Raw genomic sequence first — 27,999 nt, forward strand, 5'->3', positions numbered from 1 at the left:
GTTAGTTCTGTGCTATTGAATGGCCCCTCAAGCTCAGGGATGAAGCCCTATTCAGTTAAAAATGGAGAGTGCCCAGATTTTTTATTTTTTTTTTTCATGAGTATCACCAATTAGGGGTGTCAATGGACCAGTTTTTTGTTGAACCCCGTTCAAATTAAAATCAATTTGAATGAATTGGATGGACCAACAAGAGATATTGAATTGGACCATTCTAGACTTAATGGTCCAAAGTATTTATTGGATTGGATTGGACTTGGTCCGTCTGTAATGAATTTCGTCCATTCATAAATGCTAGATAAGAATTTCGTTATCAATGGACCAGATTTGGGTTGAAGTTAATCTAAATTAAAATGAATTTGAACAGATTGAATGGTCCAGACATTAAATTGAACCGGTCCAAAATATTCATTAGATTGGATTGGACCTGATTCATTTATAATCAATTTACATTGAACTGGATCGGATTGGACCAAATCCAATCCAATTGACAACCCTAATTACCAATCTTGGGTCAGGTTAGGTATCCCCACCTAACTGAACCTAATCCCCTCTCCCAAAACCAAAATTGGCTTTATTTATTGAAATGCTTATCACCTAGAACCTACTGCCACTCCACAAAACAATAAAAAAGAGAAAGGCAATAGCATTTCACTTATCAAAGTGGTCGATTTATAATAGCTGAAACCAGAAAATAGATCTGGACTCGATCGGGGTGTGTGTTAATATTTGTTTAATACTGCGAATCAGTATCAGTTGAAAATAAATCAAAGGCAACATGCTTCTAATCTTAATAATGAAGCCTCTCTTGACCTCTCATGAACCCAAAAAAAATGGTAATTGGGACTAAATATGGAAGCATATAAACCTAAATCTTCATGGAATATCTTGTGTTGGTTCAAAGTGTTTGCCAATAAGAACAGCTTTCCTTTCAAGGTGAAGCACCAAGCATCTGAGGAGATGTTTCTGCCTGCCCTCAGCCCTCTCTATGCTATATTGCACGGATGATGACAAAATGACGATGGGATGGAGCATTGAGCATTGAGCTACCCCAGCATTATAACTCCACCCCCACCTTCCAAGCTCCAATATCAATTTAGGGTTCCAATATCAAAACCCAAAAAAATAAAAATTAAAAAGAAATCAATTTAATTAGGGTTCAGAGTATAGAGTCAATTTGGGGAAATTTTGATTGGCCCCTTCTCCACCAGATGGATTGAAAGATTGATTTGTCACTTTCTACAAGACTACTACACCTGATGGGGACCGGCTTGCCAAGACGATTTGTCTGCCAAAGTGAACCAGCCCACCTAGGAATCTTTCATGTGGCAGCTTAGGTCAGGTGGTTGTACAAATTAAAACCTCTAACTTAAGCCAGTCACCAACCACTATCTGTTCTATCCATGGGGCCATTTCATCAGCTCCTCAGCCCTTAATTTGCCCCTTTCCACCATCTGAAGTAGCTTTATTGACCAGCATCAACAGGGCCCAGGTCTGACAAAGCGAACGCATGGCCAACCTAAAAGGGTCCCTTCTTTGATGGATGGTCTGCAATGCATTGACCTCATGTAGATGAAAAGAATTATAAGTTGATTACCTAAGAAATGGATGAGACCCCTATATATACATCCATACAACCTTTTCCTCCCAAATTATACTGGTTTGAGTATGAGGTGGTTAGCTCTTAGTGACCCTCCATTTAACTTAGATCATGAAGTAAAAATGGAATTTTATTACTAATATGTGGAAATTTTTAGTTTCGGATGGTGACCAACAGATCAACCGACCCGGATTTGATCACTGTCATATCTAATTCAAGGATCAAGCTCAAGCAAACCCCATACGTCACAGTACTAGATGTTGAAGACTGGAGTCTATACCAGCTTGGGTCGAAGGTCCAAGCCCTAAGGAGAGTTTGAACTTAGAATTACAGCGAAACATGGATGACCCACAAGTGATGACAAAAGCCCTACAAGCTTGCCAAGTGGCAACTTTATATGGAAAGGTTACGGAACATCTCCTTAACCATCTACGATATTTTACATCACGATAGCAACATATCATCCATCCACCACCACAGCAGGCAGAAGCTACGCAACTAGGAGGAGAGGGTGACGAAGATGATGTTATTCAAATGAAAATAATTGAATAATACCCCATTCTCTAAAGATGACTATGATGGGTTTGGGCAATGAGCATTTCGCCATTTCAATTTTCAATGATGGACATGTGGTTCAAACAGTTCAAACTTCATAAGGGTTGGACCAAATTCTGAGCTGGCTTTGTCTGCTTGCGCTGAGTAGTTAATGCGCCTGAAAATTTGGTTGGTCACTTTCCGGTGAATTGTAAGGTAGTAGCTGGATGTATGTAGCTCATAGCGACACTTCGATCTCCATTCGTTTTCATAAAATCATTGAATGAGATCAGAAGGTTTCTGACTGCTTAAATATTGTAACTTCACAGGTGACGTGATTAATTTAATTCACATTGATAAACAGATTGAAATGGATATAGAGAATGAATTCTTGGGAATAATAAATATGGCACTTAGTAGGTTTGGTAAGAGGAAGAGACGTAGAGGTATCAACAAATTAATTAATTAGGCTGGAAAATCCTTGATCCGGTTCTTATTTGAACCAACATATGATAAATAGTTGATCTAATTTTGGGAAACTTATGAGGGTAATCAATAATCGATCAATTTGTAAAGAATTTTACTATGATATGGAAAAAATATGATATTTGGAAAACTTATGATCATGTGAAATCATAAAGTGATAGCCAATTATGTGTTATTTATCAAAATTCATGAGTCAAAACTCTTACCATATCATATCTTTTCTACATCATAGATTTTCGCATTTATAAAACTGATAATGCTACAGTATCAATAAGAAAAAATTCACAACTTTTATTTTCTTTTGTATCTTATCTTTTGATAATTCGTTGGAATGATATATATTAAACAATATGCATCAATACATTGCCATATTTTAAACTTTGACTATGAGTATGGGATCGCTAGACTAAAAGAAAACAAAAGCATTCACATCGGTAAATACCCCTTTAGCAGTTCAGAGCATATTGGAAATAATGCAATGCACCCACCAAACATTTGGTGTGCAATGCATTTCCATTTTAATTTTATTCATTTTCTATGCTCATATTATAGATGGGTTCTCTCTAGTTGGCACACAATACTAATTAAATGATGATTACATTAATCGAGAATGAACTCCGTGTCACACGTAAAAAAGGTGAAAGAGTTGTAGACATAGTAATATAATATTATATAAATTAGACATAATCTCTCTAGGTCGTGTACTTACTAAGAATAATAGCATGAGCAATAGAAATCAACTGGAGGAAGAAGAGGATGACGAAGATGATGGCAATGTATAAAAGGAATAAACAATTAGGTAATACTCAGACCTTAAAATACTTAAAGAAATAACTTTATTATCCACATCGATAGTGGATCAAGACCTCGCAACTGCGTGCAAATTCGATTCCTATCGCTCAACAAAGCATCCCACCACCCAAAAAAAGAAATTTATTAACAATCAATTAACAAAGATTGGTAAGAGAAGACAAGGCTCACAAAAATATTAAAGAAATTTGTAACCCAAAAACTTTACAAAACTCAGGTCTTTTCATCTAACAAAGAGAGAGTATAAAATTAAAGGCTAAAGTTGAATTCAAAAGGCCGAAAGAAGGAAATGGTGTTGAGATGTTGAGCTTATCCCCTCCTATCCAATCACTTGAGAAGCCATGACCTCACCAGGAGAAAAATCAAGGGTAGAAAGCTGATTTTAGTGGGGCGGAGTGGAGACAAAGCCCACATGGTACAAGTGAGGGTACCACGAAATTGCGAGCCTCTTTCCATGCCATGATAAATGAATGAATGAAAGGAGAGAGAGAGAGAGAGAGAGAGAAAGAGATTGGCTTTTCTGGTCTGAGTGGATGAGTGGTTCAATCCGGTGGCATGGTGGTGCCTCAGGCAGCCATGCGTGTTGGTTAACGGGGCCCACGATTATTATAATAAAAATTATATTGCACTCCATCTCAGAATTTTAAATTTTATTGTAAACCTATAACAATTCAAAATTTCACATACCCCCACGCCACTATCCAACAATTCTAAACTGGTATCCAATTATATAGTGGAGCAAAATTCAAAATATCAATATGTATTGTGTCAGGAGTTTTTTGATACGCCCCTACAGAATTTGTATCAGATCAGACCATGATCAATTCAGAGTAGCCAGGACTTAAACCAATTCCTCTGAACCCATTTTGAATAAATAAAACATAAAAAAGAAAAAGCATACGATAAAAACCATTATTATTACCCAGTGTCTCTCGATTCTCTTTCTGTGGTAGAAGTGGGTGGGTAGGCGTTAAATCGAGCCCCCCTCCGTACGCAACTGATGCGTCATTCTCTCCCATTGCAGCCTAGTTTTTTATATTCCTAAACTGCCCTTTTTTAACCAGTTTGGAGTGTAGTAATTTTCGTAATTATTGGCATTTTCTTGTCCTTATGTTTCATCTGGTGAAGTATTTCAGTCACTGACAAAAAATGATAAGATGTGATTACAAGAACTAGCCCTGGTCTCTAATACTGTCATTCTTCTCTTATTCCTTGTTTCATGTTATCTTATCTTCCCATGATTCGTCTATTTTTGTATCTGTGGACGGACTGTAGATTTGAATTAAATGGGCCCAGTCTTGAAGAGAATTGTCTTGTCCACAAACCTCCCATGCAGGGTGGTGGGGTTTGAGGTCCCACCAACCCCAATTTCTCATTCAAATCTCAATCTAAACGTCACCTTAGCCTTTTGCATGGTTTAAAATGAAGTGAGCAGTAGTGAAACCCTTTTACTAATGAAAACCTATTCTAATAATTCATTTAACCGCTTAAGATTTTAGATTAAAATGGTTTTTTGATATAATATTAGACCTGATTTTTTTGTACTACAGAGCTGATTTGATCAAATAATTTAGTGTTAAATCCTCACTAATTTAAATTTCAGCACAAGGTTATCCATGTTTCAATCTCAATAAACTTATATGCACCAAACCTTGATGAATAAGTGGATTAATATGTTTCACCATTTAAGCACATCCTATGATCCAATGGACCCTCACTTTAAAATAACCTACTTTCACTTTAATGATCCATATTCCGAGTCTTAGACACTTTACTCCTCAAGTCCCCTCAATTCACCTGAACAAAAAAAAGAAAGAGTTAGTGGGAGACCCAAAATAATCAAAAGAGAACATTTCTCCTCCACCCATGAAAAGATAATATAATCTCCTAAACTATTAGTTACATCTCTTTTGTAGAAGTTACTGGAAGAGGCTTATATTGAGAGCCGCTTAAATGGCTGAGCTTGTTTGGGATTGGGAGGGCTTTCCCACGACAGCTTTTGGTTTTGCATGGTGGAACCCACATAGACATAGATGGTATATAAGCAATACTTGGTGCATTTTTAGTGGCATCTCCAATACGGCTAAGTAAGAGCAAATTAAGCAGTTTAATTAAAGTTTCAGCCCTTCTGAATACACTCAGGATCTGCTGCTCACTCCGCTATGTACACCAAAGCTACTGACCAATCATAAATCGGCATGTCCATTCATGATTAGTTATGCTTATGCAGCCTATCTTACACAACATGAGCAGCAGATCTGGATGGGAATCAGATAAGCTGGGGACAAAATCATGCACAACAGGCTAGGCAATCTATCACAAGTGAACATGTCAGTTTACCGTATATGTAGGGCCCACATAAATATATACAGAACACTAATGTATTCACTCGTGATAAGTTATCCATCCGCTGCATATGATTTTGTCTCCCGCCAATCGGGACTTCTAAAGATACAATATAAAAGCCTTACAGAATGTCTATCATCTTGGAGAAGTTTCTACCCGACTAAGAACAGTTAGCTGTTGCTTATATCAATCTGGAAAAGTTATCAGAGTTTTCCTTTGAACGTGAAAAAATATCAGCTTTCTCGCTCCTAACTAGGTACTTTTCAAAGCCCGAGAGAGGCTTCTGGGTGGAGAATCAAAACTAATCGAAAAGAAACACAAATAAAACAGCTAGAAACATAAACTATTGGCCACTAAGCCATATAAAATTAGAAGATTTGGCTTGCAACTTGCTGCCTCTATAACTTTTTCAGGATTTCTATCCAACCCGGCCGGTATACATTTTATTTCTTTATCTCAATTAACCAAGTAGGCCATTAACTAGATTAAAAATCCAAATACAGCTTAAAAAAATTAACAATTAAAGAAATTCTCTAGCTTGAGAGACTGGATCTAAGTTTGGATGAGAGTAACGTGAGGTCATCTAATCCCTGATTATTGATTGTTGACTGTTGAAGTTGAACTTTAGGATAATAAATTGGGGCAAACTTGAAGCTGTCATTTTCTCAACATCCAATTGAGGGATAGTGTTGGAAAAATGATAATATGTCCAGGGACCTTTTAGACATTTTAAGGAGTCCCTTGGTCATTTTCTTGTGACGTCATCATGGTCGTATTTGCAGTGATCGTCGATTCATCATTAACATTTTTATGAACTTTCTTTGGCTCTTTGCCAAGTGAGGAAATGGAGCTTGCCCAGTCAACTATCCCTGAGATCGTTTGGGAGGGCTAAGCTGAACATTCAGCCAAATTGTTTCAGCTGTTTGAGGTATTTCAGATAGATTATCTAAACAGGCTGAAGTAGACATTCCAAAAGATTGACAGACCAACAGCCAATTTGGTAGTCTCTCTGGAATTTTCAAAAAAACAGTGCCATTTCGAATCCACATAGGCATTTCAACAAATGCCCATGTATCTCATTGTTTGGTTCAGCAGATTATTAAAAAATTGGGCATGCCTCAAAAATCGGGACACCACTGATACAATTGGTGAACCGTTTCCCCCAACGGCTGACTGATGTGTATCCTATGTGGTGCTTACCTATCGGCATATACATGAAAAACGGTGATGAAAATCACTTTACCAAACAACATGATGTTGATCATTGCCTACCTGGTAGAAACGTTTTTTAGTGAAAAACGGGTCTTAAAAGCATGAATGCTTTGTGTTGAAAATCAGCCTCAAAAAGCGCCCACACTTCCAAACACCATGTTAGTCTGTCTGCTCACCTCAGAAAGTGGCCACTGCACTTCATCCCTACCAAACAGGTACTAGATCATTATTTGAAAGGGCTCCAGTGTTGATTTGAGTTGCATTGACCGAGAGACTTCAGAAAAGCTACCAAAAATAGCTTCACCAGAAAGTTGATTTTGGCTCAAATATATGTATTTCTGGCTTTTCAGGCTTTTCACCGAACACAGTGTTACAACTTTTGGTATGAAACCTTCCTACCTTGCAACGCCAGAAGCCGCTACCAGAAAGCCATTCCCAAAACAGGCACTAAGAATGTTTTAAGATTACAGATGCAGTGATTGGCTCAGCTCACTACAACTAGAAGAAAGCTATTAAAAACTCTTTTAAGATTGCCTTCATCCACATATAATTCTGCTCACCTTTCCTTTTCCAAAACATTCCCCATTTCTTTAATTAATTATACATCCCACAGCATCAACTTCTCTCACATCTCATATAATTAAGCATACCTATGTGACCTTAACTAGTACCCCTAACCCACATTCCCCATGGAGGCACATGCATCATGCATGCATGCGACCATTGACCCGGGCACATAATGTCTCACATAAAGCCAGTGTTATTCCCACTCACACACAAAGTATAAAGATGCAACCACATGCATACATGTCATGCCATGACCAACATCAAGTGCATGGCATACCTATGGATGTCTGTTGTCTGCTCTTTAAGAAACTCTTGGTACTGTTTATCTAGTTGTCTAATGTGGGCCACTCATCTAACTTTTCTCCTTCTATAAACACCTCCACTCCTCGTGCATCCCTCCCCCTTCTCCAACACCCTGCAATTAATTCTCTTGGCAAAGCTTCCTTTCTCCTTCCCCAAGCTCAAGCCCAAGAAGAAACAAAACAACCCCCAAACTTCACCGTAGAGTTTAGGTCATGCAGCCAGGTGAGGTCGCTGGACTAAGGTACCTGGCACCTGCAGAGCCAAGCCCCTACACAGCTCACTTTAATTTTAGCACGATGCAGAGCAACATCCCCTTATACCATCTCAGCAGACTCCTAAGGCCTCTTCCTAGTCCTCAGATCCCCCCTCCAGTGCATGAATTCAATCCTCAGTCTTCATGTCTCAGCAGTAACTCAACCTCGGATGAAGCAGATGAACAGCAGTTGAGAATCATTGATGAGAGGAAGCAGAGGAGAATGATATCTAATAGAGAATCGGCTCGCAGGTCACGGATGCGGAAGCAGAAGCACCTGGATGAGTTGTGGTCACAGGTCATCCGGCTTAGAACTGAGAACCGCCAGCTCATAGATAAGCTGAACCATGTCTCAGAGTGCCATGACCAGGTCCTCCAAGAGAATGCCCAGCTCAGAGAAGAAGCTTCTGAATTGCAGCAAATGCTTGGTAACCTGCAACTTGATAATCCTTATACTGCTTTGAGGGATCCCGAAGAGATCCCCTGCAACACAGCCCATCTCAGAGCTGAATCCTCAAACCAGTCCATTACCAGTTCTGTGGATTTGCTTCATTGATATAAAGACTATGCCAGCGCTTTTCTTTCTCTCCTCTTCACTTGATTCTCCATTTCTTCCTTCATTTTACTTTCATGTTTTGTCCGGGATGAAAGGGCAATCACTTGCCTTCATTTGAGTGATATGAGATTGAAACATTGTGCAGTAACAGCTTTAAGCATCTTATTCCCATCTAAGATTATCATGTCACATTTAAATATATTAGCTACATGCGACTCTGACAGTGCTCTAGATTCATTATGATTACACTCCCCCATCACTTCTCACCTCTTCTCGCCACATAAACATCTAGCAGCTTGTAAAGCGAAGTATGTAAGGATGACATCAGCACCAGCTCGTCGGAGACACATCAAGGACTCCATCATGACTTTTTCTTCATCTATCATTTTTAGAACTCCACCCGCCTTGATCATAGAATACTCACCTGAAACCTGGATCATAAAAGGAAAACAGACTGAATTTAATGGAGGAAAGGAGTTAAGATATCATTGAAAGCATTGCTAGGAAAGGAACTGCTTATTCATAAGACGGGAGAAAAAGAAGTAATAATTCTATCAGGTGTACTAAAGCAGAGCAAGGAATGCATGACATTTAGAATGGGCGTCCCTTAATGTGGACATGATCTAGTGGTGGTTTGTGGTCGAAAATACAACTGCCATTGTAAGAAAAAACATATGAAAATTCATCTACTAAAAGCAAGTACTGCTCCAGACTATTTTATGACAGCATCAATGTTTGTCCCATCTTAATTCAGCTTGGCTTGCATTGTTTCTTCAACTTCAGAAGAGTCAAGGATAGACTGCTTTTACTGTTGCTCAAAATAATACAGTTCTCTAAACATTTGCTACATGTAGGCCAAGAATGAACCAGGGCCTTTTTCTTTCCAATTTTCCTCTCTTTTATTTTTCTTTTCCATTTTATTTAACTCCTTTGAAAATGAGTATGGAGCCAGTGCATATGGGAGGCACGAATCAGTGGTTCCTTTACTTACATAATTACAATGAAAGTGCAGATCCCACCAAAAGTACTACTCTCAGCTTTTTATCAAAGCAGTAACAGCTGGCTCTGATCCAGTTCATCTCAGCATAACATTTTTCCTTAATTTTGGACCGTATCTGGCATAGCCTGTGTTTTGGTTGTTGCTAATATAATACCATATTTATTTTAAAATGTTGTATCTTGATGCTAATGCTTTGACAAGATTCCGGGAAATCTCTGTTTGCTAATATGATTCCAAGAAACCCTTGCTATTTTCCCATGAAAATTGATTTAGATACTTGTTTGTATATAGAGACAGAAAATGGACCAAGGGAGATTGAAAACTGTGCTTCCTTTGTTTTTTTTCTTTGTTATAATGCAGGGAGTGGATATTTCTATGATCTGTTCATAGTCATGATTTTATGGATGTCTCACGAACTTTAGGATTAATGTCATTACACAATGCTGGTCCTGGCTATCTGAGGTCTTGAGGGTTGGATTGGATATAGACCTCCTCCAGAATTTTTGCACGAGGTGGCTGCTCTCAGGCTCAAACCTGTGTCAAACTGCCAGACTGAAGTATATATTTTATCATTGAACCATAGGCATGAACTTGGGATCATGACTATTGCTTCTCTAGAATTGCCAAAATGAAATATCCCCCATTCTCATTCATATGCATGAAAGCACACACTAAACAAGGCAATGCATACATATCCAACTCTATGTTTTACCATGATTAATTTTGAGAATCAAGAAATGTAATTGATCAAGAAAAAGAACCAAGAATGTATAAAAATGGAAATTCACTTACTACAAGCACACACTCTTTTTCTCTAAGAAGGTAAATAAAATTCCATTGATGATATTAGAAAATATTGTAAATGGAAGATATATAATGAATGATACAGTAGCAGTATTACCGGGATACCTTGAAGACACCCTGCTAGCTGGAAAACTGGATTTTCATGCATATATACACTCAGAGATATATTTAAACTTTGTGTGTATCCTTTTGTGTGAGGGGCTCTTCTCCCTCCTTTGATACAATACAATTTTACCTTCCAAAAAAAAAAAAAAGACAACAAAGTTTCATGCATGGGGCCCATGAGAACCCTATAGGTTCCATCAGCCTACGCAATCTTTAGAGGCCATAATCAAGAGATTAATGTTCTTGTGAAATTAATAAGATTAATAGTTTAGAGATTCCTTATATTTTTGAAAAGTTAAAAGTTGAATTTGCATCATCAATTCTCATTCATTCTAATCTTTAAGATCAAAACTTGTCAATTTTTGCATGATAGGCTTTTCAGTTACCTACCCATTGAGACCAAGATCTTGCGAGTCCCATATATCTTCGCATCTGTGGAAAGAACGCAATCAGAGGATTCTTTTTTGTTTGAGTCTCATATAGCTTGTGAGTCCCACTTATTCCTCTAAGCAATCTATCTTGCTGTTGTATGCTAAAACAGCAAAATTCTTTTTTTGTTTCTTCCTAATTCTGAAGTGCTTTAATGCAGATTGCAGAATCCAGTTTTCTGTTCATTCCATAGTAGACAGCAGGCTCTCTAATTATTTGCCCATTGTCCATATCTATGTTTCATTGTTAATCACCCAAATTACCTTTCTTCACCTTCAAAAGCCCACCACAGGATCTAAAAGTTGTAGGACTTCCTACAACTTGGCACTTAGCACCAAACTTCCTTGTAGCATCTTTATGATGCTTTAAAGTCAGCATAAACCTTGGCGCCAACTCATAAACAAGATATCATGATAAGTGGCACAGCCAGTAAAGAGTCACTTTAAATTTCTTATTTTTACCATATTATTGAATTACCTATATAATTAAATAATTCACCATATCTAGTGATATGATTTTCAGATATTGACATGCTAGACACCCATGAACACCTGAATACTGCACCAAACTTCGCATGCCAATGTACACCAGAGAGTACAGCCCAATCCCCTAAGAAAAGAGGCCAAAGAAGGCACTGAATTTTGCTATATACAGGAATACCATATCCAGACCTGATCTAGCTAGCCCATCCAAAATTGTATCAATTACCTTGGGTTTCCATCTGACTCTTAAAATAGACATCAAATTCAAAGAGGTAGTAAAAAGGATCTAGTTGCTCAAGTAACAAAGATCCTAGTTCAAATGACAAACTGGATTATTATCATAACAGGGACGCATCAATATCTCCTAACTTTAAAATTAAAAAAAATATATATGCATGCCAATATTCACTTTAAGTCAGATTACCAAAAATGAGCTAGTGTATCTTAAGTTTCTTTCTTCAGAATTCCGTCCCTTGCATAGTTGGGTTTGTTTCTTCCATTAGTAGTTCAGTATAGAAATCATTAACAGATTCAAGACAGAACAAATCGCCTTAATGTTCTTAGTGGATAAAAAAGGCTAGAACCTACTGAATCAAATTTGATCCATGAATTCAACAATTGTCAATGGGTGTAACTTCAATTTACCAAGAGTGAAACATCTAGAAAGATATAAATACCAGATAAAGCAATTTGGCATAGGTAAAAAATGGCGAACAGAGTCAAATTATCAAGGAAATAATGAAAAAAATAAACAAGACAGACCCAATGGATTGCAAACTCAGGATTATGATTATGAAGATACAAAACCTAGATACTTCAAAATGAACAGAACATGTCATTTTCGTAAAGAAAAGAAAGTACCACAACTAGCAGCAGTCCTGAATGAAAAAGGTGAAATTTGGAACCTCATGTACAACAAGATGCTTTTGGGAAGAATAAGAGTAACTAAAGTACCTGATATGCAGCAATTGGCAGTGAGGAGTTATTTCGAAGAAGCCGTATAACATCCAAGTATGGAAGTCCAGGTTTCACCTGTGAATCCAGTTTGATTACTTTTGAGTATGAATAGACAGCTCTCAGGAAGTCAAGGCAATAGAAGTTCCTAGAAAAAGGAAATATTTACCAAAAGGATATCAGCTCCCTCATCCTCATCCGCACGGGTCTCAACCAAAGCTTCTCTGTAGTTTGCTGGGTTCATCTGGTAACTTCAGTTTTCAAAGACAAGTTAACATGTGATAAAGTTCAGACTAGTAATATTCTCAGGTTCGAAATAATGAATAGAAATAAATACTGGAGAAAGATGAGAAGAAAGAGAAGAGAAGAGAAGGGGAAAAGGAAAGAAAACAAAGTCTGGTTGGAACTAGAGTCATCTCTCTCTAGTTGGCCAGTTCTATTTATAGCTTTCTAAAACATTGCACAAAGTCTATTGTGCCCTCACTTAACTTATGATCTACTTGTAACTACATCAGCATATAAAACAATGTAATTTGACTATACTACCCCTCAACAGCCGATTCTATCACTCCTCCTCAAGCTGGTGAGTATATGTCATATAGTCCTAGCTTGTTACATATGTAATCCACTCTTCCCCAACTCAACCCTTTAGTAAACAAGTATGCCCATTGATTTCTTGTATTCACATATGTTGTGCATATCACTCCACTAAGCACTTTCTCTCTTACAAAGTGACAATCAACTTCTATATGCTTCATTCTTTCATGAAACATAGGATTGGAAGGATTATGAACTGCAGCTTGGTTATCACAATACAACTTCATAGGTGTGTTAATCGAGTATCCCATTTCCTCTAAGAGATGCTTCAGCCATTTTTGTGTGCCATGGCTCTATATTCAGCTTCAGCACTGCTTCTTGCTACCATTGTCTGCTTCTTACTCTTCCATGTCACCAAATTGCCCCCAAGAAACGTGCAATACCTTGTTGTGGACCTTCTATCAAATATGGAACAAGCCTAGTCAACATTAATGTGTCTTTCTATTTCAAGGCTCCCTCCACTCTTATATAACAAGCCACGACTTGGAGCTCCCTTCAAGTACCGTACAATCCTTAGCACCGCATCCCAATGTGGGATCCGAGGATTCTACATAAACTGACTTACTACACCAACTGCAAATGAAATGTCAGACCGAGTGATGGTTAGGTAGTTCAGCTTACCTACCAACCTCCTATACCTTCCAGGATCTTCAAACTCCTCACCCGCATCACTACTCAACTTGACATTCGGTTCCATGGGTGTTTCAGCTGGTCTGGCACCTAACAGCCCCATCTCCCTAACAGACCAAGAACATATGTCCTCTGGCACAGATTAATACCACGTTTGGATCTTGCTACCTCTATCCCTAAGAAGTATCTTAATTTTCCAAGGCCTTTGTTTGGAAGTGATCATACAAGAAGGTCTTTAGCCTATCAATCCCCAACCTGCCACTGCCAGTGGTAACACTATCATCTACATATACCACCAATAAAATCTTTCACGCATTGGATTCATAGTTGAATATGGAATGGTCAACCTGACACTGTGTCATACCAAATTTCTTCATCACTTCACTGAATCTGACAAACCATGCACGAGGAGACTGCTTAAGCCCATAAATAGCCTTCTTGAGTCTACACACACCTTACCATCCTCCCCCTGAGCAACACACCCTAGTAGTTGATCAATATATACTTCCTCAAGGAGGTCACCATGTAAAAATGCATTCTAACTAGGGAGAATGTGTGTTTATAATCTACACCATACATCTGTGAATAACCTTTAGCAACCAATTGGGCTTTCAACCGCTCAACACTCCCATCAGGTAAAAACTTAATAGTGTACACCCACTTACAACCAACAACATGCTTACCAGGCAGAAGAGTGGTTAGCTCCCACATATGATTATAAGATAGGGCCAAGAGTTCTTCTTCCATTGCTTGGCACAACCCTGGAGAAGTAAATGCTTCCTGGACATTTGTAGGAATAGAAATAGAGGACAACAGGGAGACAAACTAAAGATGGGGAGCAGAAAGTTGAGATACAGAGACATAATTAGAAATGAGATGAAGAGTGCAACTGTGTTTACCCTTCCACAAAGCGATAGGGAGATCAAGGTCAGAAACATGGGTTAAGGTTGGCGGATCTGTTGATAGTGATGAAGCTGGAGGAGCCGATACATTACGATGCATATACACTTGCCAAATTGGTGTTCGTTCAACAAGAAGTGGCACTGGAAGCAAAGACTTGGTCACAACCGGAATAAGAGGAAAGGAGTCATCCATGGGAATTGGAAGTGGAGGTGGAGGAAGAACAAAGGCATCTGACCCAAGAAAAAAAAAAAGGAACGGACCCAAAGAATGTAACATCGGGAAACAAAAGAACGTCGGGAACTGGGGTTGTAACACTTGTACCCTTTCTAAGTCCTAGAATAGCTAAGAAAGATGCACTTATGGACAAAACACACACCCAAAAACCTTGGGGGTAAGAGAGAAAGGAGACAAAGCAAGAAACAAAATAGAAAACGGAGAATGACCTTTGAGGATAGACATGGCATGCATAAAGAAACAAGATGTAAGCACAACATCCTCTAAAAATGTTTGGGAACATTCATATGGTGCAAAAGGGACCGAGCAATTTCCAAAAGGTGGCAATCCTTTCTTTTAGCCACCCTATTTTGTTGAGGGGTGTAGGTACACGAGGTTTGATGGATAATGCCATGTTGTTCCAAATATTCCTGAAATGGTGTATAAAAACGTATTCTCGACCATTATCAGAACGAAGAATCTTAATGTGTACACCAAATTGATTGTGAATCCCAATATAAATTTTTTGAAAAATAGTAAAAAAATCACTCCTTTCATAAGGTAAAGCCATGTCATCATTGAATAATCATCAACAAAAATTACAAAGTACTTGTAACCATTATATGACATTAGTCTATTCGGACCCTGGATGTCCGAATGGACTAAAGAAAAGGACTCGACACACGATTATCAACCCTAGGACTAAAGGGAACACAATGATGTTGTAGAGAAGATGGGTCGAATGGCTCATAGGTTATAGGTCGTTTATTCTTTCTTGTTATTTATGTTTCTTTTCTATAATGGACCTTATTCTGGGCCCATCCTATCAATACTAAGTTCTTTGTAAATTCTTGCCCAACTAAGGGCCTCCTTGTAATTATTCAAATATATCTAATAAAACAGTGTTTGGGGGCTGAGAGAGCAAGAGTTCGAAACCCTCTTCTCAGACCCTCATTGCCGAACCCTCAACTCTCTTCTCTTCAGTTTTCTTCAAATGTTTCCCAAACTGACACGACTCACAATCCAAAGTAGAAAGACTACTCAACGACGGAACAAGTAACTTAAGTGCTTTGAGAGACGGATGACCAAATCTGCAATGCCACTGAAGAGGAGAAAGAGATGCCTAAAGGGCTATTCTCGAACCACCTCCATCAAGATGCTACAATTTACCAACTTCATGCCCTCACCAATCTTCATCCCCATCTTGAGATTCTGAAAAACACAAGATGAAGGGTAAAAGGTGATAGAGAAATTAAGAGACTTGGTCAATTTACTAACAGACATAAGGTTAAAGGGAAACTTGGGAACATACAAAATTGAGGATAGGGATAATGAATATATGTCAACATTCTCAACACCACATATGGAAGATATGGAACCATTAGCAAGGGTAACAAAATGTGATGTGGAGGGCTGAGAAAGGGAGGAAAGCACACCTGGAGTCCCAGTCATATGATCGGAGGCTCCATAATCATTAACCCAGTGGGAAGGTTTAGATGCCAGACAAGCCACACCTGAGTGTGCAAGGGTAGTTGTGTTCTATTGAGATGTAGCTTGAATAAACCGTTCACACTCATCACGTGGGAAACACATCATCTCCTTTCTGGAGGCATTCTTAGATGTACGGGGTATCTTATCAGTTTGTTGGGTTTCTTGTCTCAAACCACCACCAGTAGCCACTGCATTATTTGCCCAGGTTGAAGGTGGTCCATGTAGATCATAATAATAGTTGATAGTATGTCCCTCCATACCACAATGTGTACACCTCCTCGGACCATTACTACGTCCTCTACCACGAGCTCCCCCTGAATCTCAACCTCCAATACGACCACCAGCACGATTGTATATGGATCCACCACCACCACGGCCATACATGGGTCCACCACCACCACCACCAGGCTGAACCTCTTGGGCTCCTCCTCTACCTCCACGGCCTCCCCCTCTTGTGGCTACAAACGCAGACCTATCTGATATAGTGGAGTTCTCTGTAGATTCAACCAAGATCCTCTAGAGACAAGCAAACACCTCTTCAAGAGAGGGAAGAGCAAACCTTCCTAGTATCTGCATTCTCACTAGTTCATATTCAAACTTTAACCCTACTAAGAATCTAGTGACATCCAACTGCTGTTTGTTGTTACTGAATCTTGACATCAAATGTAAGGGGGTGATACACATACAACTCATTCCGACGATTTCTCATGTTAGCATAATATTCCTCAAGACTTTGATTACCATGTTGCAGATAAAATACTCTTGCCATAGTTGGTAAACCCTAGTTGTGTTGTCTTGTCCAGAATAAAGCTTCTTTGCATGATCCCAAACCTCCTTGGTTGTATCTAAGAACATAAAGTTCACACTGATCTTGAGTTCCATACTATTCCATAACCATATCATAATTTGTGCATCCTCTTGCTCCCACTAATCGTACCCCTGAGAGTCATCTGAGGGTTAATTTTCCTTCACATGCTTCACTTTCTTCTTAGCTTTCATAAAAACTTCAACAGACTTAGCCCAAGGCACATAATTCTCACCATTTAGTTGGATAGATGTCATCTGCACATTCAGATAATCAAAGGGAACCATTACACTAGACTTGCCTTCACTGTTGTCTCCCATGGCTGCCAAAAAAAAAAAAACTACCACTAGTCTGTCACTCCACTTCACTAAAGAGTCACAACACTACACCCCAACAGCTTATTATTGTTAGAGTACATATTTCACAAGTTTCAGCAACAACACTCACTTTTGTTCACCACTTTCAGCAATAACACACTGCTGTCTTCCACTTCCAGCACCATAAACCACCAAAATACACCTCACATACATAGTATTAGGTTCTGCAACACATCGAAATCTATTCCTCCCTATAACACTCATGCAACCTACCTATTTGAACCCCCACAAACTAGACTTGTGCTGTCATTCAACTACACCACTGAAACCAGCCCTCTTCGAATTGAATAGAGGGCTTTCTACCAACCACACAAAACAGCCACAACACCACCCATTGGAGGCATGGAAACCTCCATACATAGAAATGATCACTCCGTTTTAGCCTCTCTGTGAATCTCCTATCAGTTAGTGAGAAACCTGCAAAACCCTAGGAGGATAGGCGCTAAAAAGGAGAAAACTGGGTTGGTCTGAACTGGATTATATTGGCTCTGATACCATGATAAAGTTCAGACCAGTGATATTCTTAGGTTCGAAATAATGAATAGAAATAAATAATGGAGAAAGATTAGAAGAAAGAGAAGAGAAGAGAAGAGGAGAAGGAGAAGGAGAGAAAACAAAGTCTGGTTCGAACTAGAGTTCTCCCTCTCAAGTCGGCCAATTCTATCTATAACTTTCTAAAACATTGCACAAAGTCTATTGTGCCCTCACTTAAGTGTGGCACACATCACTTAATTTATGATCTACTTGTAACTACATCAGCATATAAAACAATGTAAATTGACTATACTACCCCTTAACAGCCAACTCTAACAACATGCAACAGTAAGCATCACGTACAAAAAAATAAAATAAAATAAAATCCAAATTGAACAATAAAAGGAACATTTATGAGCTTCATACGTTTTTTTGTCTCCAAAACGAGGGTTTGAGTCTAAAGCTTCTCGGAATGGACCATAAAAAGCACTTGCGTACCTGTTGACAACACTCATTAGACCAACATAATAAAAGATAATAGTGATGAATTGCTCCCAACATGGCAGATATAAAAGTGAGACTCAATATAGTTAGATATATAAATATGAGGTATGCTACATCATGAGAAATATAGAAAATAGTTAGCCTAAGGTGCAAAAATCAATATTTCCCTTTTTATTGGAAAACCAACCGTGTATTATTCTTTTTCCTTCATTTTTATATTTTATTGCATTTGTTTCAAAAAAAAAAAAGCAGTCAAAACATCAAAACTCTTGCTCTCTCTACACACATAAATATACTTCTTTATGTTTATTAAAAGTAACTAAGGAAAATATTATAAGAAAAAAAAAAAAACAGAAAAATTATAAACCATATTCTCTATGGTTTATTTGGGTTTGCCACTAGAGGGAAATCCTAGGTTAGAGAGTTTTTCACACCCAGTTTGGGAAATATTCACAAAGAAATTAAAAGGCTGGAAGAGAAATTACATCTCTCTAGGGGGTAGAATCACTCTAATCAAGTCTACTTTGGCCAACCTACCGGTATACTTCTTGTCCACTTTCAAGATTCCTGTTAAGATAGCAAGTCAATTTGAAAAGCTGATGAGGGACTTTCTTTGGAAACTGGGTGACAAAAAAGGATCATCTAGTGAAGTGGGAAATTGTCACTAGGAGGCGAGAGGAAGGGGGCTTAGGTATTAGTAATATTAGATTAAGAAACCTAGCCCTGTTAGGAAAGTGGTTATGGAGATTTCCCTTAGAGCAGGAGAGCTTGTGGCATCAGGTGGTAGTAAGCATTCAGGGTAAGGCAGTAAATGGATGGGATACTGGTGTCGACCCCAAGGCAATTCACTTTTACCCCTGGAAAGCAATTGTTGGAGTCTTACCTTCTTTTCAACCTTTCATAAGGTATGATGCTTGCTTAGGTAACAAAATTTTGTTTTGGGAGGACACTTGGGTTGGGAATGTTCCTCTTAAGGACAGTTTCCCAGTTATGAGTTCTCTTTCTTTAAACAAATTGAAGGTCATTTCCTCTATTCGTGTGAATGAGGGTTCTTGGGATTTGGGACTGAAGAGAGGGTTAAGGGACTTAGAAATGGCCTTTGCAGATGAGTTATTCTCTCTATTGGGTGTTGTCTTTCTAGACCAATCTTGCCAGATAATAGAATTTGGTCAAAGACCTCCTTTGGGGTTTTCTCAAGCTCTTCATTTTTCAATGCCTTGCTCAGTTCCGATGTTGTACCCATAGTTTTCAAGGCGCCAAGGTGAGGCTAGGCAACAGGGGGGTGCCTAGCCTTTAGGCGATGCCTAGGCGATGAATTTTTTTAAGTAAAACCATATATCCTAGGGTAGTTCCCTAGGTTCCATAACCATCTTTCCTTTATAATTATTCATAATTTTCATAAGAAAAGTATAAGTTTCATGTTTAAGTCTAGAAAATCAACATTTTATGAGAAGAAAAAGAACAAAGTAAAGAAAATTCAAAAAAATATAGGGGCTGCATCCCTACTTTTGTTATAGGAAAGAAGAAAAGAAAAGGTGGAAAAAGAAAATGTGTTGATTAGACAAATTTTAAGTTCTTCCTTTGCTTATAGGTTCAGGTTTTGAAATTTTTGAGGGTTCAATCAAGGATCAAAATTTCTATACAATACACCCCATATCGGGTGTATTGTATTGTATCTTTGGGGTCCCGATACCTATTTACAGGTGTTTTGGGGGGACCCATTTTTTTAAATAATATATATATATATATGAAATTAAAAACCAAAGAAATAAAAAAATAGGGGGAGTATCGTTATAAGTACCAATACACCTTTGCCAATACACAGAGGTGTACCAATACTGTGAACCATGGGTTCAATACAGCAGTTAGCAATGTTGCATTGATTAAACCCTAAGAAAATAAGAAAATAATAAAAAGAAATTAGTATATAAACACATAAAATGAATATTCTAGTTTGATAATGTTTATTTTATAATTATAATGTCAAAAAATTAAAAATATAAAAGTATTTTATAACCCAGTGCACAAAACTGCTAGGCGACTGGGTGAGGCGAGCCTCCAAGGGCGCCTTGTCGCCTAGGCATCGCCTTGACAACTATGGTTGTACCTACCCCTTTCCCTGAAAAACAAGTGTGGGGTACTCCTGTTCCACCAAACGTTAGGGCTTTCTGTTGAGAAGTGGTTCTCTAAAAGGTCAATACTTTGGACGTACTTGAAAGAAAAAGGAAAGGTTGGTGCCTATCGCCACATGTTTGTTGCCTTTGCCTGAAGAGTGGTGAGACAGTGGCTCATCTATTTATTTTCTATCATTTTATTTCTTGCATTTGGGATTGGATCTCCTCTCTCTTTGGTTGCAAGTGGACTCCTCCTTAGTGTGTGTGGAATCTTTTCAACTCTAGCTTCTTCCAGTTACCAAAGAAGGGAGGCAGGGTAGTGTGGCAGGAGAGAAATAATAGGATTTTCCAAGGGCATGAAAGAACCAAGGAAGCACTTATAGAGGGCAAGACTACTAGGATCATACATTGGCTGAAATCTTTGGAGCTTTTTAAAGACTTTTCCTTTACTGACTTCACTAGAGGATGGAGTGTGGTTTGTTCCTCATCCTTCTCCCCTTTAGTTCAAGAAAGTTGGACCCTGCCACCTTTCTCTAGAGTGAAACTGAATTTTGACAGAAGCTCTCTAGGCAACCCAGGCCCCTCGGGTATAGGGGTGTTTTCAAAGATGAGGGGGGTACAGTGCTGGCCCTGCGTTCAGGCCCTGTAAGGGTAGGAGACTCCCTAAGGGCAGAAGTTTTTGTTTTACTCCAAGGTCTTAGATTGGAAAAACAATGGGGATTGCAACAGTTAGAAGTGGAGGGAGACTCCAAACTGGTTATAGGCTGGATGCAAACTAGAAGCTTGGGCACATGGCTTTTCAGACAACAGCTAAGAGAAATCTCAAGCTTAGAAAGGGAGATTAGGGTGAGGTTTAATTGGACAAGAAGATCAACAAATGGTATGGCTGATGATTTAGCAAAGCAACAGGTCAATAGCCAAAAATTGTTTTGGGCCTGTTTATGAGACAGTTTTTGTCATAAGTAAAAGGTAATAGGATGCCACCATCCGGACCTTGGATGGTGGCAGTTGTAATCTTTCTCTATTATTTTTAGTGAAAGTTACTGTATCCTCTCAAAAAAAGATAAAACCATCTTTCAAAAGATTCATTTGGCATAAAAACAGACAGTTCACATGAATCATAACTGGTTGCTTTGATTGAGAATCATCATGGTTCAATGATTCTTTCCATCTGTGTCTGAATACTGGTTTGGGCAGAGGGGGGAGTAGAAATGTGAGATTTAAGTGCAAAATCTGAGAAATTTGGAGGTTATTTTTTATCAGTAACAAGATTTGGAGAATTAATAGCCCCCAAATTAGTTAAAAAATATACTAAAATGGCAAAGAATACAACAAAAACTCTATTGTTCTCTGGTTGTAAGGCACAGTCACATTGCTTGTCTCTTCTTCTTTTCTGTTTCTATTTCCAATTTAAACACAGCCTCAAGGTTCCGAGTCACATTGAATCAATTCACACATTGAACTACAGGAAAGCCTGCTTTCTGGGTCACCCAACAAACCAATTTTGTGTGGATATAGAAACATTACCTTACCATGTGTTTAAAGATTATAGTCATCTATACAGTTATAAAGCGGATACTTGCCCTGGTTTTGATGCAGGTCATAAAAGATAATTTTGATTATATAATATCAACTTATAACTTTACCGTTTACTTGCACACGTGCATAGCATGTGCCCTCACAATAGTTTGAATAATGTGCTTCCACTCTGTCAGACTATTCAGCTTTATACGATGCTATATGATATAGCTTCTTAGGTAGGTGTCAATTAGCACAAGACAAATCGTACAACAGGAAGTATGAGTAAATTACTTTGCTGTATAAGACATGATTGACACATGTTGAAAACCTTCAGCATCCAGAGCTGCTCGAATTGCTCCCACACGGCCATCCATCATGTCACTGGGACTAACAACATCACCTCCTGCTCGAGCCTATTGACACAGCCAAGAAAACAGAATAAGAAATTAATTAGTAGAAAGTAACCCTGGGAAAAAGTGCAAATATAACTGGAATGACAGAATTTTTTAAATTACCTGGGAGACAGCCTGTTTACATAACTGATGAACTGTTTCATCATTCATTATCACTCCTGGAATTATTGGGAAAATGAAATTGGATCAGTAATCATATTTATGTGATTCTTATAACTAATGTAGATGGTTCTCTACTATAAGATTTTGAAGCCTAGACCTGACCCCTAAACATAGTATAAATTTTATGCCAACTAAATGGAAGATGAAATTACCATCAAATGACATGGTATTGTTATTATGCCTAAATTTCTCCACTAAGAATAAATAATTTTTTACTTTAATGTCATTGTACTAGTAAACTTGAAGAGCATGGCTATGGACATCCGTTAAAGAGATGGAACTTTAATGCCATTGTACTAGCAAACTTGAAGAGCAATGGTTACAGATATCTGTTAACGAGATGGAAATCCAATAATAAGGTGGAGGAATCTAGAAAGGAAAAATGTGAATATCTTCTAAATATGATTTGATGATAATCTAATAATGTAATTTAAAATGGCCAACCCTATTAAAAATTGGCAGGAGAGATCATCTTGGGGAAGATGGTGGCATAACTTAGATGTTGACAAGTACTGTAAGGAGAGGATAAGGGGCTATAACTTTTAGGACCTAACTAGCAACTAGAAACAGGGAAATAACTGAAAGTATAGAGTAATAAAGAAAGGGAAGAAGACAGTGAAGCCAACTTATAAATGGTATAGTTAGTAATTCAGTACATGGAAGACTAAGGATAGCACCACTAGGTGACAAAATGAAAGTTGACTAAGATGGTTCTGTAATGTTCGTTGGGGACCAATAACTGGATCATGATCTGGTGCAAGCTGAAAGACTGGTATGGGTATGGGGGAAAGCCAAATGAGAATAGGAGATGTGGGTCAAAGCAATGATATTTAACAAAAGGAATGGCCATGGTGGAGGGGTATAATGGAACATGATTTACAGCCAAAATGATATAAAAAAAAAAACAAGTTGTGTACATAGGAAGACAAAAATAACTGTAAACTTGCAAGAATGGGCAAGATGATAAGTGCAGACTTACACTATGTAGGACAGCATTAAGACCAGCCACTAGAACCACCAAACAGAAACAGGGATTGATAACCAAACAGACACAAGGAAAACTTGGAGGATTTAGTCTTGGAAATTACTATGTAAAGACAGAACAAAGGGCTTTTTCTTTATATTTTTCTTTTCGTGACTATTTTGTTTTATTTTTCTCCTTTTTATTTATTCATTACGCATGTAGGTGGAGGATGAAGTATGTTTGTCTGAAAGAGAGAGAGATAGAGAGAGAGAGAGAGAAACTGCAACAGTTAATGATGCCATTGTGAATTCCATCAAAGAAAAAGATTTTGGTCAGAATATAGCATTGAAACAGTTGTGTTAAATGGGTAATAGATGCAATCAGTAATGAAATTGGTCAACATGATGGCTCTGGAAGATAGATGGGAATAGATAAGAGTTAAGGTCAATGATGCTAATGATGTAATAAATGATGACAAATCCACATGTCAATCCTTGTAATGACAGACATGTCCAGTGGCAATTCAATCTGTAGAAAGCCTTTTGGATTGGATGGCCTCATGAAATATAGCGACCAAAACATGCTTCTTAGATTTTTTTTTCCCTCCTATGTAAGAAGTAGGCTCTGTTCATGACAAATTCAGTAGTTGGCAATGGTGCTGATTGGTAGAATGGCAGCGGTCAATGTGATACTGGTGTAACAAATGTAGCCTAAGCTCAAGTCCCATAAAAAAGGTCATTACCTTAAGCTGGTTTGGGTTACATGGAGTCTTGGGAGGGGTAGGCTGGATTCAAACCTAATCTCTGCAATTTTTTGCATGAAGTGGCTGCTCTCAAACTCAAATCCATGTTGTCACAGCTTTCAGTCCAATATTTTACACCAAGTAATGGCCATTACTCATGTCCCACAAGTAGTTGAAATATATTGACGGAACCAAAAGCATGAGGAGATTGAAGGGGAAAGAAAAGCTCTTATTGAGTCGAGATCAAGTTTCCAATTTCCATTTGAAATTGGTCAACACTAATTTTGAAAATTAGCACTTTACATTTAATCATTTATCAAACAAATTCGATTATAACTGCTAATATGGTTAAAAAACAGAAGTTATAAAAATGCAAGGGTAAGAACATAATCAAAATTATAATATTACAAGGATGGAAAATATTAGATTATAGACAAGGATATTCTATTAGCAAATCAAAATTGATATATATAGAAAGTAAAAGGTCAAGTTTTGAAGAAAATGAAAACCTTCAGATATCCATCTTACCATCTTCTCTAACAATACCATCATGTCCATCAGAGGAATATGGGTCCAAAGCAACATCAGTGTATATAACCTAAAGGAACAAAATTTTGATTTTGATCAGTAATTTAACAAAGAAATTAAAGCATCTATATGATTACCACATTTCCATACTGAAATGAGCATAGGGCATGAAATATCTTTTCTTACAAGGTCTGGATACTTGTCTTTGAGTAGACGTATTGCTCGAGGCACTAGACCATTATCGTTGTATGCTTCATCTCCTGTGGGGGACTGAAAGAACAGCATGCTAATATTTTACATTAATCCTCATTCATTAGAACACTGTGGAAAATTGGGAGGATGGGAGAGAGAGAGAGAGAGAGAGAGAGAGAGAGAGAGAAAGAGGAACCTTCAATGCATCAGGAACTTTGGGGAAAAGCACAACACTATTAACACCAACATCCCGAGCTTTGTAAACCTGGAACAAGAAAAAGAATTACCTAGACGTATCCTGCTAAAGGACTGTTAAGTGATTACTTTATCTTACAACAACTACTGAAGAGACAAATAATAGGACAATTATCTGCTCCTGTTACAACAAAAAAATTGCCATACAATATAGAACTTGCCCCGGTAAGTTATGGATTTTACAACAAAGAACTTGCCCTAGCATGTTAAGGGCATTTTTTCTAGTCAGCTTCACCTTTGGTAAGAAACATGTTTCCCAAATAAATAGCAGCACTGTATCGAAAGGAAGGAAAAACCAAGCTAGAAAGGTATAGGGTTCTGATCATGCTTCTGTGCAGGTTCATTTGGAAGCATTGTCCACCAATAAACCTTTATAAGTGGTTTATGTATCAAGTTCTTCCCAATGGTAATGGTAACTGCTAGACAGATAAACTGCTTTCTCAGGATTCAGAATTTCTACTAGTGCAATTAAAACCATACAACTTGTGCAATTTCCTAGTACTTAATTGTAGAATAAGTGCATCACTACAAAAGCAGTAAAATCAAATATTCCAATAATGGTAAACTACATTTTGCCATGTAATGATAAGCATAATTTGTAATTTTACATAAGAGGAAAAAGAAAACCCATAATGCCAATGTAGAGAAGCAATATTTACTTACCTTTTTATTTTTCATAAAAATGAGAATATGCATTAAACTATGATAAAAAGCGGATACCCGTGTACCAAAAGATACATGATAAGCCATAGAATTATCTTATAGTTAACATAGCATTGGACCTTATTCTGAAAGAAGTATTGATTGGATTACAACTAATGAAAAAGACCTATAGGTACTCCAAAATAATTAATTATTCCAAAACAAAAAGAGAAAACATGAAAAGCAATGAGAAAAGTCCTCTTAGGCCAATAGATATAGCTGTACTGTCTGAAGATTTCAAAGGTTTCTTCGTTTTGTTCAAATTTTTCCTTGTAATTATTGGTTCAGGCTAACATTTTTTTCGTTTCTTCCCTTTTATTTGGATTGGAGGTAAAAGCAAACAGACCATGTGCTATTCTAAGTAAAACTGGATAAAAGTACCTCTTCCACAAGACCATGTCTCCATCCAAGCCTATAGCACCCAGGCATGGCTCCAATTGGTGTGTCCTCTTCGCCTGCATGCTTGTAAGATTAGAAACAAAAAAAAAATATGCAGGTCCAAAGATAGGCATGTCTGTATTAAAAAGAAAAAAAAAAGAAAAAGAAAAAGAAACAAAAGTTCAGGAAAGAAATGAAAACAATAAAATGAATAGAAGACAGAAAGCTCCCTCTACCACTACCAACCTTCATGTATGAAAAGTGGATATACAAAATTTGCAGGAGAGATATTTGTTTCCTGGAATGCTGATCGCAATGCAGGTGACTTCCGGTTACGACGAGGACGCCTACTAAGTGGCTGATAGAAACCACCATATGGGAGAAAAAGAAAAACCAGAAAGGGGTTAGAATATGTCCAATTACCTAGAGTAACTATACCTCCTTATCTCAAATAAAATAGCAAAAAAAACCCAGAACTTTCCATTATAAAAAACCAGAACCCAAGAAATACCAAAACCACAGAATACCAGTCTTCTAAATTAATACATTAAGGTTATGATAATTTAAAACTTAAAAGGGGATTCTGAGTAGAAAATTTACCAAGTTGACCAGCCTGCCTTCCATGGTTAACTACCAACATCATTACCTAAATTTCATTATTTTATTTTCTCCAGGCATGCAGCTAAGTTAATTATCAAGACCAGTCATACTTACAAGTGAAGACACAACAGGTGTCCCAACAGGTGCTGCTGGTTTAGGAGGAACAGGTGGTGCTTCAGGAACATTTCCAGCTACAACAGCAGCTTCACATTCCTCAATGCTCAATCCAGATCTTTTTGATGTCTCCTGTTCATTGCTTGCTCTTATAACCAAGAGGGGTCGAGACTGTGTCTTGATTGCATGCCCAGCATTGACAAACTTCACAAATGTTGATGGTCTCAATCCAACATATTGCTTACCAGATAAACACCTAGTTGCTTGAATATTGCTTGATGAGAAAGATATCGAACAAGCCATGGCGCCTGACATGCACTTTCTCATTCAGTGTGTAAAAACCAAGCTAATGAAAGCCCAGATAAGGTATAATTAAAGAAATAAGATCTCTAAAACCACTAATCAGAAACAATATCTACTTGAGACCCAATTCATTTTATCTGAGTCAATATCTACGAATCCAACCCTTAAACAGAAAAAGAAAAATTCGAAAAGTCTAATAGGCTTGGAACCATTTGAAGCAAACATTCTAAAAAGTATAAGGGGGCAAAACTTACTTTGAATGCGAAGATGCTGACGGGAAAGAGAGAATAGAGAGGGGGCAAAACTTACATTGAATGCGAAGATGCAGACGGGCCACACAGGTGGTTTGTGTCCGAACGAGGGAGAGAAAGAAGAGAGAGGGAGAGCTGAGAGAGAGAGAGAGAGAGAGACTGGCTTTTATGAGCTGAATGGATGGATAGTTCAATCCGGTCAGTGTGAGGCGTCTTGTGTGAGGAACAGATCCGGTCCCGTTCCCACCCGGGCTCTCCCATCGCAACCTAGTTTTTATATTTTCAAATTGTCCTTGTTTGACCTGGACCTGTTTGGAGTGTGATAATT

At 38.0% G+C, this 27,999-nt stretch overlaps 2 protein-coding genes across 4 annotated transcripts; one reads left to right on the forward strand and one right to left on the reverse strand.

Annotated features, from left to right (window-relative positions):
- Positions 1-4,996: 4,996 nt before the first annotated feature.
- On the reverse strand, positions 4,997-27,997 carry LOC148854618 (delta-aminolevulinic acid dehydratase, chloroplastic-like). Of its 3 annotated transcripts, XM_088982746.1 has the most exons (14): positions 27,730-27,914; positions 27,118-27,425; positions 26,650-26,761; positions 26,407-26,480; positions 25,265-25,333; positions 25,063-25,146; positions 24,877-24,946; positions 22,583-22,638; positions 22,359-22,480; positions 18,355-18,426; positions 12,608-12,689; positions 12,439-12,516; positions 8,932-9,095; positions 4,997-5,224 (listed from the first exon to the last, which is right to left on the reverse strand). In XM_088982746.1, the coding sequence occupies exons 2-14, from the start codon at positions 27,418-27,420 to the stop codon at positions 5,221-5,223; spliced, it is 1,290 nt and encodes a 429-aa protein (XP_088838872.1). In that variant the 5' UTR covers positions 27,421-27,425; positions 27,730-27,914; the 3' UTR covers positions 4,997-5,220. The 3 variants fall into 3 exon arrangements, with proteins under 3 accessions (XP_088838872.1, XP_088838875.1, XP_088838873.1); XM_088982749.1 differs by lacking the exon at positions 4,997-5,224 and having other exon boundaries at positions 8,802-9,095; positions 27,730-27,997; XM_088982747.1 differs by lacking the exon at positions 4,997-5,224 and having other exon boundaries at positions 8,802-9,095; positions 27,675-27,995.
- On the forward strand, positions 7,291-8,870 carry LOC148854619 (basic leucine zipper 43-like). The gene has a single exon (XM_088982750.1). The coding sequence runs from the start codon at positions 8,068-8,070 to the stop codon at positions 8,662-8,664; it is 597 nt and encodes a 198-aa protein (XP_088838876.1). The 5' UTR covers positions 7,291-8,067; the 3' UTR covers positions 8,665-8,870.
- Positions 27,998-27,999: the final 2 nt, after the last annotated feature.

This window comes from Nelumbo lutea, chromosome 4 (genome assembly GCF_056320005.1).
Source record: "Nelumbo lutea isolate HS-2025 chromosome 4, American lotus-T2T, whole genome shotgun sequence".
Lineage (NCBI taxonomy): Eukaryota > Viridiplantae > Streptophyta > Magnoliopsida > Proteales > Nelumbonaceae > Nelumbo > Nelumbo lutea.

Bases quoted from the DNA above. Each gene is read 5' to 3' on its own strand.
- LOC148854619 (XM_088982750.1), top strand. From the start codon at position 8,068: ATGCAGCCAGGTGAGGTCGCTGGACTAAGGTACCTGGCACCTGCAGAG.
- LOC148854618 (XM_088982746.1), bottom strand. From the start codon at position 27,420: ATGGCTTGTTCGATATCTTTCTCATCAAGCAATATTCAAGCAACTAGG. The intron at 25,147-25,264 runs GTTCCTCTTTCT...CTGTTCTTTCAG, and splicing joins AAGTTCCTGATGCATTGAAG to TCCCCCACAGGAGATGAAGC. The intron at 18,427-22,358 runs GTAATTTACTCA...TGTTGTCAACAG, and splicing joins ATCATGTCTTATACAGCAAA to GTACGCAAGTGCTTTTTATG.